This window comes from Ictalurus punctatus, chromosome 17 (genome assembly GCF_001660625.3).
Source record: "Ictalurus punctatus breed USDA103 chromosome 17, Coco_2.0, whole genome shotgun sequence".
NCBI classification, from domain to species: Eukaryota; Metazoa; Chordata; class Actinopteri; order Siluriformes; family Ictaluridae; genus Ictalurus; species Ictalurus punctatus.
Genome location: NC_030432.2, coordinates 21,931,560 through 21,947,991, shown reverse-complemented (window position 1 = coordinate 21,947,991; position 16,432 = coordinate 21,931,560). Strand labels below are relative to the sequence as shown.

The following is a 16,432-nucleotide window of genomic DNA, read 5'->3' as shown; positions in this document are numbered from 1 at the left end:
TTTTTGGGCATGGCTAAATGTCAATCAGTTGTATCTTGAATATACTTAGTACTTTACAAAATATCTGCATGTATCAACCTACAGTATGAGTAGTACTTTTGTAAATCTGACAGAAAAGTTTCATTCAGTTTGGCCTACGAAAACATTTACTAAACGCACAACTTTACTAAAAGTTTGACAAACGAGGTCGTTTGTGCGTAGTATAAATAAGCTTAATGGATTTAAAGTAATGAATGTAAATGGACTTTAAAATAATTTTTTTAAAAATAGTTTTAAGCAATAATACTACTTAGTTAATTCCTAACTAATATTTTCTTATTACTTCTTATTTATATTTGACAATTCTTCAGAAATAATAATTGCTATATATTGTCGTTTTTAATTAAATAACTGTTTACCTTAAAAAGTATTTTAGTTGAACGATTATGTCTTGTAAGACCTCGTCTGTACAGTAAATGCATTGTAAAAAATACGGATACTGTTTGTCCAGAATGAGGTGCCGTAGTGCTGTCGCAGGAAGTAATGTGCCATGCAGCTGGAGTGAGCGTTCTGTTTTCGCTACCCGTATTTTAACAAATACCGCCTCCTGTTTTGTGATTGGCTGGTTCCTGACAACACGGGGACAGTTCCTTCGAATGGCTTGTGATTATACATTACTGACGAATCCCAACTCTGAACGCTGGATAGTACAAGCCAATCTCTACGTAGGGGGCGGGATTTGAGTAATACGGGTGGGAAATAAATATTAACCTCCGGTGAGCTGAAGAGACGCGGATTTCTCATGACCCCTGTTTTATTATTATCGTTTCTCTAAATATTTTTTTTCCCTCAAGTGCACGATGGCTGGAAGCCGACTTGAGAAGGTCGGAACTGTTTTTACTCGGTACGTGTTTGAGTCAAAAACTGTTTTATTATCAATATATTTTACTTGAGTTAGCTTGTCTGAATTCATTTTCGGCTTATGGTGTGATAAACGAGACACGGTTTCCCAGTATCACGGTATTAATATATATATAAAAAAAAAAGTAGCAAGGCCCTAATTAAAAATGATGTATATTTGTCACAAGACCATCACGGTTTATTATATCAATTTATTATGTCTGTGTGCAGTTTTGCATGTTCTCCCTGTGTTTGTAACATCCAGCTCCAAAAAACATGCCAGGTGTATTGGCAGTTGTGAATCCACATGGATTGCAAAAATAAATAAATAAATAAAATTTTCAAAATACAAAATTTGTAGAGTTAGGGTTACTTGCAACATGCATAAATATTCACTATTGTGGGGATGCTTTAATCACTTTGAAAACACCATCCTCACACTGAAGCATGGTGGTGGCAGCATCGGATCAGCAGGGACTGGGAAACTGGTCAGAGTTAATGGCAGAGCCAAAGTCAGGGCAGTCTTGTCTGCAAGCGACTTGAGATGACGGTTCACCTTCAAACAGGACAATGCCAAAGGTACACTGTGTTCAAAACCAAGAACTAGACAGCTTCAAGACAGGGGGAGTGGGGGGAATCCCAATTTAGCCCATTTCAGTTCCAGATTGTAAATCTACAAAAGTTCAAGGAGGGTGAATACTTATCCAAGGCACTGTAAATTTCCCGTGTAAGGTAGAAATGTTTGCTTTGTCTTCAACACTGTCTTCTTTTCTGTCATTTGTCAAGGGTTCGAGATCTTATGCGCTCTGGAGTCATAAAAGAGTCGAAGAAACCTGTTTGGTTTGACGTCTATGCCGCGTTTCCGCCGAAGAGAGAACCCGTCTACGTGAAGCCAGTGAGACGGGTGCAGCGGAAAACAGAGGAGAATGTGCCTGAAATCTTTTACAAGGAGGACCAAATACGAGCGTAATGTCCTAAAGAGTTTCCTGCTTGGCTTTTGTGTATTGACGTGTCATAATCTATAATAATAACAACGGAAATAAATAATAAATTAAGTCATGCTCTTTTCTTCACTGTAGGAAATTCTATGAGTTGTATGGAAATGGCCCTAAAGCGTTCGACCTCACAAAAACCAACTTTGTGTCGACCTGCCAGAGGTATGATGGTCTTTTTTTTTTTTTTAAACGTTATTTATAGGATTTTGACACAGGTTTCCAAGCGTTTTAGGAGTTTGAACTTTTGTGTCATATGGCATCATTTATCAAGTGCCTCTGCTACAACAAACCATTCAGACACCAGTAGAAAAAAAACAAGACTAACCCTGACAACTATTTTTTCTAATAACCACTAATGGGGAAAAATCGATTTTTTGAATATTATAACTATAGACTAAATGGTTTAAATTGGGAGCGCAGGAGGTGAAACGCACAGATTTGGCTTTAAACAGGGTCTGAATAAAACCCATAAGCCTCAGAATATACAAGCTTTTGTTCACCATGAAGATTTTCTGAGACGTACAAAAAAAAGGATGAGAAAATGTCCGATATTAATCAGCGCGTTCTACGACTGTGGTCTACTGATTGGCCATTTAAAAATAAAAAATAAATTATTCAGGTGATGAGGGGACAAAAATGCAGGAAAGTTTGCAATATATGTGAAAGTCTTGTTGAAAAATGTGTTGAACACAACTTTTCTGGCCTTTTCTAAACAAACTTATGCAACGACAGACTGCCGCTCTACGGGCATCACTACGGCTATTTAAAGGAAATGAGCAGATGCCGGAAAAGCTCTCAAAAGCTTTTGCATGGTCCGGATAAAGATGATGGAAATAGCAAGAAAATAGGATACGTCTTGTATGTCCATTTGGACCAGAAGTTTGTACATATCTTACATGTTGTGCTATTTTATTTTACCATAGTATAATCAATGTGCACTCTGTGTGTGTGTGTGTTTGCTCAGGTTTGTGGAGAAGTACCGTGAATTGGAGAGTAGGGGAGATGTGAAGCCGGAGATTCTGCTTGAGGAAACGGCAAGGGCTCTTCTTGCCGATGGCGTTGTGCTCAGGAGGAGAGGTGGTGAACGTGCTGTGAGTTGCTCTTACGAAGAAGGATTACACACATTATACACCTCAGATGTATTAGTTGTGTACTACGGTGTAATTTATAAAATTATTGGTACGTGGCATGTATCACTGTGTTTGGCTCAGTACTACAGTGTAAAGCTAAGAAGTAAATAAATCTATAAAGCTGAGTTATTGTTACCACCCTAGAGTTAATTATTTATAAATTATTTTATAGTGCTTGATTCCTGACTTAATATTGTTACACTGCAGTACAGTGCCAAACACAGTGTTACACACCAGTTACTTAGCAATGTGGCAATGATTAAAGCGTCTAATTTATTTAAGAATTAGACATCATACTTTTTATCCATTTACAGTTGGGAACTTCTTCAAAACAAGTTAGTTCCTGTTCTCACTTATGTTATAGCAGCTATAAACAGTCATTCCCTCAAATCTGATTGGACAGAAGGATGTGCATTATTTTTGTATAACGGCTCTGAAAAGAGTTCCGAGTTAATATTAATGTGCTCTTTGTAATTCACCCTCCTTTCAGTTGTATGTTTTTATTTATCAGGGCCTAAATAGCAGTTGTGTGGTCCTCACCAACTTCTATAAACAAACAAATAATCGCAAGGGACAACAACAGCAAAAAAAATGTGTAGGTTTTTTTTCTTTTTTTCCCCCTCCCAAATAGTAAATCAACATTCTGAAATTTAGGAATAATAACCTGTAAAAGTAAACGTTTTCTGTAGGAGTTTCAGTCTCTCATATAATTTTGGCCCATTCTTCTTTACAGCATAGCTTCATTTTATTTTTGAGGGCATTAGTTTATGCACAGCTCTCTGTAGATCCCGCCATAGCATCTCAGTGGGGTTGATGTATACCAATACGTTGATGTTGGCGTCATTGTCATGTTGCTTGAACCAATTTCTTCCCAGTTTAAGCTGCTGGACAAATGGCCTCACATTTGTCTTAAGAATATTCTGGTAAAACATGTTCTTCATTGTCTTACTGACAAGTTTCCCAGGTCCTGTGTCTGCAAAATAAGCCATTACCGCTCCCTGTCATGCTTGACAGATGGTATGAGGTGTTTGTGGTGATACGATGTGTTTGGTTTTCATCAAACATGATGCTGTGCATGATGAACAAACATCTCCGCTTTGGTCTCCTCAGTTCAAAGGATGCTGTTCCAGAAATGTTCTGATTTGTTCTGCTGCAATTTATTCCTTACTTACTTCCTTAATAATTCCTTCTGACCAATCGGGATCAAGAATTCAACAGCGCAGTGGTATAAAATTAAACAGTGACTTCAGGTTGCAAATTCAGCTCTTTCCTTATATATTATACATTTGTGGATTGACTGTTTGCTCACTCACTCGCTCGCTCGCTCGCTCGCTCGCTCGCTCGCTCACTCACTCACTCACTCACTCACTCACTCACTCACTCACTCACTCACTCACTCACTCACTCACTCACTCACTCACTCACTCACTCACTCACTCACTCACTCACTCACTCACTCACTCACTCATCGATCGAAGTCCAGTATGCCAGTTACTTATGATCAGCTGAAAATGACTTAATATTTTCTAAACTAAATAGTCCCATCGCTTGTCAATGTGGCTTCAGTTATTTTTTTATGTATCTTTTTACATGTAATTACATTACATACTTCTTCCTAAAAGACATTGTGGGATCTTATTTAACATTTAAATGTCCACTGTATTAACTTTACCAGAAGAAAGATGCATGCTAAAGGTAGATTGTACCACTCAGATGACATTAAAATGGGCTCAGAGCTAGAAAGAGACGGGGCTCATGAAAAACCGTGACTGTCTTTTGATCACCAGGTGGCAGCAGAGACACGCAATCCTGTTCTGTCCATGAAGTTAACAGACATGTTGGCTGAACAACAGAAAGACACAGATAATGCAACACACACTCCGGAGGAGCGCATACACGCCGGTCCCACCGACTCTTCAAACACCTTATAGCATGAAAGACTCTGTTCATCTGTTCTTTATGAATATAAATCTGTGTAATGAATATAAAATGCAACTTGCAGAGCTGAGGACAAGGCTGAGGATCTTCCTTCCTTAAAGACAAAGTGGAAATGATCTTTTCAGTTTAACAAATATTCTGTATTCCATCACAGACATGTACAATATGGCCAAAAGCATGTGGACACCCGACCATCACATGTATCTGTATCTGTATCTGTTTCTTCCCCAAACTGTTGCCACAAAGTTGAAAGCACACAATTGTGTGGAGGCCTAAACCTGTTCCAACATGACGATGTCCCTGTCCACAAAGCGAGCTCCATGAAGACATGATGTGCCAAGGACGGAGTGGAAGAACTCGAGTGTCCTGACCTCAACCTCAGGCGATTATAACAGCTAAGGAAGACTAAATCTGGAATGGGATGTTCTACATGCACATATGAGAGTTATTGGCAAGTGTCAACAAGATTTTAGCCGTATGGTATATGTTATATTGTTAATGAATATAATGAATAATCAAATAAATTGTTTTTGACATCAATTGAAAGGTCTTTTTCTTAATGTTGAATTTAATTTTAATCTTAAATATATTTTCTTTAAAGGTGGTAACAGTAAATTTTTGGGCTGTATCACCCAGATGCTGATTATCTCCTTAACATCACGTACCCAAAGCGTTTATTCCTCCATATGTCTCAACAATATTCAACATGGAATATTTGTTTAAGATGTCTGAGGAAAAAAAATATAATGTTTTATTTGGAATATACACTTACTGAGCACTTTATTGGGGAGCACGATGGCTTAGTGGTTAGCATGTTTGCTTTGCCTTGGCGGTGTGAGTCCTGCCTCCACCCTGTGTATGTGGAGTTTGCATGTTCTCCCTGTGCTTTGGGGGTTTCCTCAGGGTATTTAGGTTTTGTCTGCGTATTGACCGTAGTGTGCGAATGGGTGTGTGAGTGTGTGTGCGCTATTGTGCCCTGCAATGTGTTGGCACCCCATCCAGGCTGTCCCCTGCCCCGAATCCCCTGGGATAGGCTCTAAGCTCCCTGTGACTCTGAGTAGGATAAGCGGTACAAAAATGTATGGATGAGCACTTTATTAGGTATGCCTACTCATTTATGTGATTATCTAATCAGCCAGTTGTGTGGCAGCAGTGCAATACATAAAATCATGCCGATATGGGCTAGCAGCTTTGGGTAATGTGCACATCAACCATCAGAATGGGGAAGAATGTGATCTGAGTGATTTTGACCATGACATGATTGCTGGTGCTAGACAGGCTAGTTTAAGTAATTCTATAACTGCTGATTTTCAAGCACAACAGTAAGTAGAGTTCGGAACGGTGTAATAAAGGAAAAAAAAAAATCAGTGAGTGGCAATTCTGCAGATGGAAATGCCTTGTTGATGACTGAAGTCAACGGAGAGTGACCGAACTGGTTCGAGCTGACAGAAAGGCTAAAGTAGAGCCACGGTTCCACTGCAGGAACTTTCCCCAGGAACGAGGGACTTTTGGAGGTACTCGGTGTGTTTCCACCGAAGGTACCAGGGTCTAAATTAAGTTCCGGGTAAAAGATTTCCCTTGGAAAGTCCTTACTCGGGAGGTGGTACTTTTTCAAAGTTCAGGAACTTTGGAGGGTGGGACTTGGGTGCTGAACATGCTGGTTGGTTGAGTGCATGCAGCATTTATTTTCAACCACCGTTTTTAAAAGTCTGTTGCGGTGTGTACAGTAACAGTTGTTTATTGCGATTCAAATCGACACAATGGAGTTTCTTAAAAAATACGACCGATGGACCGACGACAAGGTTCAGGCTTTATTAAGTATTTATGCCGAGGACGAAATACAGTGGGAACCGGAAGCGGTGACCCACGATGAAAAAGTATACTTAAAAAGCATCCGTCTCAGTCATCTCATGGTCAATCTCTGCAATAGATTATAAAATCCGTTTGCATTACGAGCATTCTGAATTCGCTTTACTACCACTGCTTGCCTCTTTTCCGTCGTTTTCCCAATTACCTCTTTAGCAAAGTAAGACATCACAATCAACACCAGCACAGCTTGAACCTCCTCCATGCTTGTTGTTGTTGCAGTGTCGTCATCAGATTTCAGAAAATAGTTTTTAAAACACGAACCTTTATCCAAAAAAAAATTCAACTTTAAAACCCTTATGGGTTCTCTGGCTGTCCCTCTGGTGGAATGCTTAAAGGTTCTAGATAGAAACCTACAACCATATAAAAAAGTTCCAAACTAGAACCTTTTTAGGAACCTATGACCCCGGATTCTTCAACCCTTGAAGAATCATATATATTAGTATTTTATCCTCTTGTGTAGAAGATGAGATGAGTGTGAAAAAGCTTACAGTCAATAACCTCTTCCCTAAACAACAGAGCACTTCTTACATGTGCTAAATCCTGTAAATATAAACATCTATTCTCAACTACACTGGCGCTTGAAAGTTTGTGAACCCTTTAGAAATTTCTGTATTTGTGCATAAATATGACTTCACACAAGTCCTAATAGTAGATAAAGAGAACCCAGTTAAACAACTCAGATACCAATATTATACTTGGTCATTTATTTATTGAGGAAAATTCTCCAGTATTGCATATCGGTGAGTGGGGAAAAAGTATGTGCACCTTTGATTTCAGTATCTGGTGTGACCCTCTTGTGCAGTATTAACTGCAAGTAAACGTTTCCGGTAACTGTCGATCAGTCCTGCACATTGGCTTGGAGAAATTTTAGCCCGTTCCTCAGTGCAGAACAGCTTCAACTCTGGGATGTTGGTGAGTTTAATCACATGAACTGCTTGCTTCAGGTTCTTCCACAACATTTCTACTGGATTAAGGTCAGGAGTTTGACTTGGCCGTTCCTAAACATTAACTTTATTCTTCTTTAGCCGTTCTTTAACAACGACTTGTGTGCTTAGGGTCGTTGTCTTGCTGCATGACCAACTTTCTCTGGAGATTCAGTTCACGGACAGATGTCCTGATATTTTCCTTCAGAATTTGCTGGTATAATTCGGAATTCATTGTTCCATCCATGATGGCAAGCCATCCTGGCCCAGGTGCAGCAAAACAGACTCAAACCACAATACTACCACCACCACGTTTCAAAATGGGATAATGGAATTGAATGCAGTGTTTTCCTTTCTAAAAACGTAATGCTTCTCATTTATATGAGCACCAGTTTGTAACTTCTCTGAACAAAAGTCCAGGAAAATGTTCCATGAGGAACGTTAGGTTGAAATCATTTAATGTCAAGTGATGCCCTTGGCATGATCAAAGCAGATTTTCCTCACTATCGATAAAGTAATCAAAATCAGACCACAATATGGATAAGAGGAATTTCCAAATAGCAGTTTCACATTTTGCAATTCAAACACTATGTAGGTCACAAAAGAATGCATGAAACATTCATTTGCACTTTGTTTTACTCCAGTTTGTATACAATATTAATGAAGGTAGAGGATTATTGAGTTTATTGTTGTTGTTCTCTTAGTGTTATGTATGAGCATTTTCAAATCAAAACATTGCCACACCTCTGGGACACAGTATTAGGCCATTATGTCTTGGAACACACATCCTTTCATTAATCAGATGTATGGGGATTCAGCTAATGATATCCTACTAGCATTTGTACATAGTAATTAATCCTGTGAGACTTCCCCGTCAAAAACTAGCTTGTTTCACTAATGAACACTGTTGCTAATAATGCCTTTGGGATATGTAACTGTTTATCTCTGAGATGGTAGTCATTTCAAACAAAACATGAAAATATGTTATGGTTAACATCATTACATCAGCGTACCTGTATCCAAAAAGCAATTATTTAACAGATTTGTGATGCATTTCCTGGTAAAAGTAAATGAGATTTTTGTTAACTGACTGGATGTTTACTGGAAGAACAAAAAAAAGAAGATATTTAAAAAAAGATATTATTGGCAGATTTATAAAAGTATCAAAAGCAAAAACGAATAAGTAATAAGTGTGTTTGATGTTTCTGTAAAACAAATGGCAGACATTTATTACTTACTCATTATGTAATCTTAAACTAATCATTTTTATTTTAAACATACTGTATATTTCAACAATAATATTCACTTTTTCCATACTCAAGGTGAATGTTATTACAGTAGTTCATTTGGTAATTCTTACGAACAAGTGAGGAATTTAATTTAATTATTATCACAAAACACCCTTAGGAGTAGTGGGATGGAGGGCAAAATGGACACATAATTAAGTCCATACAGCATTGTGGGAGCAGAGAAAAAAGACCCATATGGCCAGTGCCTAATTGAATTGTAATCTGATCTGTATTGCTGAATCTTAAGGCTAGAAGTAAAAGCTAAATTCAGGAGAAAGTCTTAAAAATGGCCATGTTAATGAAACCTGAAATTCTGACTTATCATCTCATATTCATCTTTTGGCCTTGCTGTTCTTTCAAATGGGACTGTAGATTTGAGATTCAAGAACTTTACTGGCATATAAATGATAACAAATACAATAATTACAGTGTTTAAAAATTGTGCAATGCTGGAATAGGATAATATGGCATAAACATTAGAAATATACAAATTATTATTCAGATACAAGCAACAGTGTTGGTATAAAACACATCTGTCATATTTACATGAGGTGACATATTGTGCGACATTGTGCAAATTAAGTGTTGGTGTGAACTTGGTATAGTCTGGTACGTCCTGTAAAATGCACTTTTATGTGTGTCAGAGTGTGCAAGGGGTAGATGGAGGTGAAAGTCATATTCATTTCATGAAATCGAGGGTTAAAATGAGCTTTAATAGTAATAATAACAGATGTCATCAACACAGGCTTAAAAACACCACAAACAATAAAAAGATAGATTGACAGAGTCACTGGAAAGCCTGTCTGAAAAGGTGTGTTTTGAGGCGAGATTTAAAAACAGAAAGAGTTTCACAGTTTCAGATATCCTGCAGAAGCAGGTTCCATAATTGAGGGGCCGCGTAGCTAAAAGCCCGAGACCCCATAGAGGACAAACACATGCGCGGGAGAACGAAAGCAAATTAAGAAGATGGTCTAAGAGTACGGGTGGAGTGTATATGGAAAGAAGATTGGACAGATAAGAAGGAGCCAGGTTGTGTAGTGCCTTATATGTAAGAATATGTCAAATCTTAAATTCAGTTCATTGTTTAACAGGCAGCCAGTGCAAATGTTGAAGGACAGAGGAAATGTGCTCAACCACAGGAGTTCTAGAGATGATTCATGCAGTCGAGTTCTGAACTAACTGAAGTTTATGTGTAGATACCTCCCAAAAATGCAGCTGAATAAATGGTGTGCTTTCTACATATTTGGGTAAATTCAATGGAAAACTACATTTCACATAATCCTTTGTTTTAAGCTAATACGTTTCCTGTTTAATTACACTCGTAGCCAATCAGAGATCACCTTTGTTGGGGAGTGGAGAAAAGAGAGGACAGGTGAGGAGGACTTGGAGAGAATGACATGCGGGAGCAGAGCAGGAAAAGAAAATTGAGTTTTAACGCCGAGGTGACGATGTTTGTAGACTAAAGTACTGTTACAGTAGTGGCACAAATATCATTTTGTTCAGCTAAGAGTCGTGTGCAACTAGCAGTTTGGTAACTTTGTGAACCGTAGGTTTAAGTGAAGTGCAGCTAGGTTTTCTGCGTTTGTTGTGTTGCACTAGCTTGAAAAAGGGCTAAGTATAAACTGTAACCGGTGGACGTTTAAGCTAATGTCATCGTGAGAGACGGACAGCTGTAACCGCCAGCCGCAGTTTTCACCATGAAACTGAAGGGACAAGGACTGTGGAGAATTGTGCTAACTAGCATGGTAACTACGCCTGTGTAAGAAGGGACTCTGCAGCCAAACCTGCGTCGCTGAATCGACTATTACCTGCTGGAACCTCGCTTGCAGCGGATTCATTCACTCAGCTCATTGTTTCCAGTTCAGCTAATTCTTCTCTTCGAGAGGCGTGAGTAATGGAGAGTTTTGAGTAGCAGTTTATTAAAGGAGACAAGGAGGTTTTTTTTTGTATGTGCACCAACTCACAGGCCCCAATGTGGAAAAAAAAACCCAGAAACCCAAGCGCTTGGTAAAGGTTTGAACATTTACAAGGTAGAACTAATCCAAACTATATTGTTAGTGGTGTTTAATGTTTGTTAAGCTAAAACCAACTGAGGCAGTGGTTAACTCCTGTATGTTCTTTTGTGAGGAAGAAATGAGGATTTGAGTTTACTTGTCTAAATTTGTCTACTATACATTCATACAGTTTGAGTTGTTTTGAAATTAAAGCATTGTTATGACCTGGTCTAGGTCGGGCCACAACATACAATAAAATAAAAAAGAAAAGGGTTGGCGAGAAACTTGACCTTGAAACTAGGGACCTCACTCCCTAGCTAATCCAAAAACAGGAGATAAGAATAATCAACACAAACAACGCCGACTTCCTACAAACCACTCGACATAGACATACAATTGGCACATAGAGCAAACAGAAATACACCGGATAACGTAACAAGCATAAGGGGATATTTTACGAAAACATAAAAAAGAGGAAAGATTTGAATACAGCACAGAAAAAAAACAGAAAGTAGGAAAAATAAATGTATTTTTATTATACATATTACTTGGCTGCTTTGAACTTTTCCATTTTAATAAGGTTTGTATATATTTGACATACTTGATATTTGTTTCTGGGGAATACCCATATAGCTCATAGTATGTGAGTGAGGTAATTCTTCAGTGGAGGCACCACGCTGTTATTTCGTGGGGTCAGTTCTGGATCCTCTGCTCGTTTCTATTTATACTACATCTCTGAGGCCTGTGATTGAGTCTCATGGCTTCTCATATCATTGCTATGCTATGCTATGAGCTTCTTGTAATTCCTGCCTGCCCTCAATAAACCACAGCCTCACTGTAGAGCTTGGCTGAACCACACTCAAGCCATGCAGAACAGCCAGAAACCTTGGGGTGACTTTTGATGACAGCTTGACTTTCACAGACCACATTTCAACAACTGCACAATCCTGTAGGTTCATTCTGTACAGCATCAAGAAAATCAGACCCCCTCTCACCGAACAAGCTACGCAGCTATTAGTCCACGCTCTTGTTATCTCAAAACTGGACTAGTGCAATGCATTACTCCCAGATCTCCCAGCCAGCTTCATCAAACCCCTTCAGAATGCTGCAGCATGCCTTGTTCGCAACCAGCCCAAAAGAACCCATGTCACACCCCTCTTTATCTCCCTTCACTGGCTTCCTGTAGCTGCCCGCATCAAATTCAAGGCCTTGATGCTCATGTACAAGACTTTGTCTGGAACAGTACACCCCTACCTCAACACTCTCCTGAAGGTTTACGTTCCCTCATGCAATCTGCAATCGATTAATGACCGGTGCTTAGTAGTGCCTACTCAGCGTGGCTCAAGGTCTCTTTCCAGAACCTTCAAACTAACTGTCCCTCAGGGATGGAATGAACTTCCAACTTAATTCCAGACAGCAGAATCTGCCACTTTTTTCAAAAAACAACTAAAGACCCACCTCTTCCGGGAGCCCGGAAAAGATTTTTTTTAAAAATCTTGTATTTTAGCACTACTTGTACTGTTCTCTGGATTACATCGCTTTGCTTGTATTTCCTCATTTGTAAGTTGCTTTGGATAAAAGCGTCTGCTAAATGAATAAATGTAAACATAAGACAGATACAGCTGGGTATCGTCAGCATAACAGTGGAAATGGATGCCAAATTAAAAAAGAGGTATTAAGTAAATTAAGGGACTATTTAAATGATTGTGGAGTCAATCCATGTTCCAATCTTAGTGGCCAAACCCACAGCCACAGTTGATGTGTTTAGGGGCAGGGTGTAGTGGGTGGACACCTGAATGGTCTGCTAATTGGTGGGGGCATAGAGGAATCAGTCATCCAAATATAGAATTATCCTGATGCCTTTGGCCAAAAGAGGAGACATGTCAGCCTGCATTTCAAAAGCACCAGTGGTGCTTGAGAGAGTCTACAGGGTAGAACTGTGAGATGGAATGCCTGCTCTTGGAATTGTTGCACAGATCCTCCAATATGAGCCAGTTTTACAGTGACCTAAAGTTGCAATGTGGCCTTTAAGTTTGGTCATGTTTATTCTGCAATCTACACTCCCCTTTCTAAGGTCATTTGGGAGAAGGTCTAAACAGCACCCCTGGCACACAGGGTAGGTTTCATAGGATTGATTTGCACACATCAGACAAGGCAGACTGTGCTAACCATACTTTTTGCCATGCATAAAAAAGGCTGAATATGTCTCCTATGTCAGATTGATACGGTCCCCATGGAGCAGCTGAAGGTTAAGTCCTCGCTCAAGGGCCAGTGGCAGACTGATACTGATTGGTAGCCCACATCAATAACCACTGAACCACCATTTCCTGGTATAAATGCAAACTGTATATGTTTGCTTTTTTGTTGAAGACAAAAATTATGTGATTGATGAAAAGAACATAGAAACACACAGAGGGACCTGCAGCAAAAACAGCTTTTATCAAATTTTTAACAAACTTCACATTCAGTGATACAGAAGAATGAGATGATTGCATAAATATAGATAAGCTCAATACAGAAAGGTTTTAAAACCACATGTAGACTAAATATAAGACAGGTGAAAAAAAATATATAGCTATCACAGCAAGTCTATTCTGATATTCTTACAAGTATTTTTTATTAGAACTTTATTAAGAATTTACATTTATCTATGCAAATGAAGACAATTTCAAGAGAAAGACTTTTACAGAAATTAGAGTCTTTATGTTTTAATCGAGAATGTTCGCACTGTTTTTTTTTTTTTTTTTTAATCAATTTTCGGTATAAAATCTAATGTAAATTAATCAATAATCATTTTCCTCTGATGACTAATGGTTATCTGAAAACTGAGATTTTTGATTCTGAACCTAGAAAAACGTGAATTTGAGAAAAACTGTTTAAAAACACACAATAGTACTCATGGATACACTTAATTTAGTATAGTTTATTACGTTTAAATGAAATTGACATATATCATAATATAAACTGACACATATCAGGAACTGATGTGACCAGAATAATTTCTACCTGTAATGATTTGCCATAAGTGTTTGTCTTAGAATATGGCTAATCTGTAACTGCTTGTGAAAGAAAGATAGAGATTACTAAACAGTATACACCAATTATCCATAACATTAAAAGCACTGACAGTTGAAGTGAATAACATTGATTATCTGATTAAAATGGCACCTGTCAAGGGATGGAATATATTAGGCAGCGAGTGAATAGTCTTGAAGCAGAAAAAAATGGGCAAGTGTAAGGATCCGGGTGACTTTGACAAGGGCCAAATTGTGATAGCTAACATAATGAGGTTCAGTACAAAAGCATACATCTAAGGTAAAAGGTATTTTCTGCAAGTCGTTCTGGATTAAAGATTGTCACAAATATCTTAATCAAATGAACATGTACATTTCAGTGTAGATTTATAATAATAAATAGTATTTCTCATCAGTATGCACCATGTAAAATTAGTTACTGATGTCTCGTTCTTTAAAAGTGTCAGTAGTTTAAGGTGTGTTTCCAGTAACACTAAATTTAAAATTATGTGATTATTTGTCTTGTAGTATTTTAGAACACCACAGCTTGTTAGCTGACTTATGAAACTCACATTGTGGGTGTTTAAAGAACAGAAATGTCTTAAGCTCAGGACAGCTTTATTATGGTACAGCCACACGTTGTTTTCTTAATTTCTCATGGGTAGAATGTACCTTTAGAGAATTGCATATAAAAATCTCATGAGCCAAGTGACATTTACCAGTGATAAAAAAAAGAAAGAAAAACAGTGATAGGCATGATGATTCATTCAACATCAAATAATGAACTGCACTTCAATCAATTTAATTTCCTTCACTGTTGGAAATAATGTTCCAAAAACTATTCTGTATTAATGCTGACCTTCATAATGTCACAGAGAATTATGTAGGTGATTGAAAGTTCTGGTTTAGATGTAAATCATTTCTATTTAGATCATTTCTATAAGGAACTGTATATATTTTATTCACTATATGAATTAAATTGATTGAATAACAGGAGTAGATGCTATATTAGTGCACTGCTACGACTATATTAGTACATCATTTCAGCTCATTTCAGACTAGTTGTTTTGTTCAGCTTAACTTATTTAAGATAAGTATATTAAAAAAGGATATGCATATGCTTTTAGTTTAGTTTTCTGTTAGAAGAAATCTTTCTTTGTAAAAACTTAAATATTACTTGTCGAATTTCCCTTGTTTTCAACCCGTAAATTAGAGGGTTAAGAATGGGAGGAAAGATAACAACTGAAACACCAAAGGCTCTTCTTAAGTGTGGAGATACTGCATCTAACCTGTGTGAAATCAGTAGTAAGAATGTGTTAATCTCAAAACTCATAAAAACAATTAAATGCGTCCCACAGGTTTGCATTGCCTTACTTATAGATTTTTCCTGTTTTGTAGAAATACAGATCATTAGGATTTTGATATATGATAATGACACTATCAGTATGGAAGGGCCTTGTACAAGACCTATAGTAAACAAGCCATAATAGTTAATTGCTCTCATATCCTCACAGCTTAACTTCATTAAAGAAGGATTATTGCAGTACATGTCCACTATGTTTGTCCTGCAAATTTCTTTGCTCATTGTGAGTGTAAATACAGACCCAATTATAACAACATCTATGGACCAGACCATAAAAATAAGTTTCACCAAGGTACCTTGTGTCATCAGATTGTGGTATCTCAAAGGCTTACAAATGGCAACGTATCTGTCATACGCCATAACAGTGAGAAATAAAAGTGATCCACATAGATAGAGGTGAATTAGGATGCCTTGTAACGCACAGGTAGGGTAGGATATTTCTCTGCTCTGAGACAGTATACTGCAAACCATTTGTGGGAAAAAAGCCGTAGCTCCCATAAGGTCACATACGGACAAATTAAACAGCAGTATGTACATTGGTTTATGCAGATCCCTTTTTACAACAATAGTCACAAGTAGCATGGACTGGAAGAACAAAATTAAACAGTATGTGATGATGCCAAAAACGAATATTGAAGAAGCACTGGATGGAGGTATGTCCAATGATTCCATGGTCAGAATAGTCATAAAACGTGTTAAATTTGAATTATTAAGATATGTGTCTCCCCCCATTATAATTTCAAGACCTGGAAGAAACAACATAACAAAATACTAGTTAAGACATTTAACATAGGCAAATTATTTTTGTTTTACTACAACTATGCTTTCTTACCTACAACAAACTGATAAGACTAAGTATGAGGACAACTAATTCAGTGAAGGTGCCACAGCATCATGACATCCACAAACTGAACACATCTGAGGTGATGGTGTTCATTTTCACCACTTGTTTATCTACCCAGAGATTTAAATATATAGATTTCTGCATGTTAACATTATCCCAAAGGTCAAATGTTTTTCAAATCACAGTTGTTGATG

The 16,432-nt window shown here is 37.8% G+C and overlaps 2 protein-coding genes across 2 annotated transcripts; one reads left to right on the top strand and one right to left on the bottom strand.

The window, feature by feature from the left end:
• The first annotated feature begins 723 nt into the window (after positions 1-723).
• Positions 724-5,482, top strand: mrps23 (mitochondrial ribosomal protein S23). Its single transcript, XM_017490167.3, has 5 exons — positions 724-883; positions 1,666-1,845; positions 1,959-2,036; positions 2,839-2,965; positions 4,792-5,482. Exons 1-5 carry the CDS (start codon positions 840-842, stop codon positions 4,933-4,935), a joined length of 573 nt encoding a protein of 190 aa, XP_017345656.1. The 5' UTR covers positions 724-839; the 3' UTR covers positions 4,936-5,482.
• Positions 5,483-15,154: 9,672 nt separating this feature from the next.
• Positions 15,155-16,081, bottom strand: LOC108277557 (olfactory receptor 52B2-like). The gene has a single exon (XM_017490379.3). It carries the CDS (start codon positions 16,079-16,081, stop codon positions 15,155-15,157), a length of 927 nt encoding a protein of 308 aa, XP_017345868.3.
• Between the last annotated feature and the right edge of the window lie 351 nt (positions 16,082-16,432).

Bases quoted from the DNA above. Each gene is read 5' to 3' on its own strand.
- mrps23 (XM_017490167.3), top strand. From the start codon at position 840: ATGGCTGGAAGCCGACTTGAGAAGGTCGGAACTGTTTTTACTCG. The intron at 884-1,665 runs GTACGTGTTTGA...TCATTTGTCAAG, and splicing joins GTCGGAACTGTTTTTACTCG to GGTTCGAGATCTTATGCGCT. The intron at 2,037-2,838 runs GTATGATGGTCT...GTGTTTGCTCAG, and splicing joins TTTGTGTCGACCTGCCAGAG to GTTTGTGGAGAAGTACCGTG.
- LOC108277557 (XM_017490379.3), bottom strand. From the start codon at position 16,081: ATGACTATTCTGACCATGGAATCATTGGACATACCTCCATCCAGTGCT.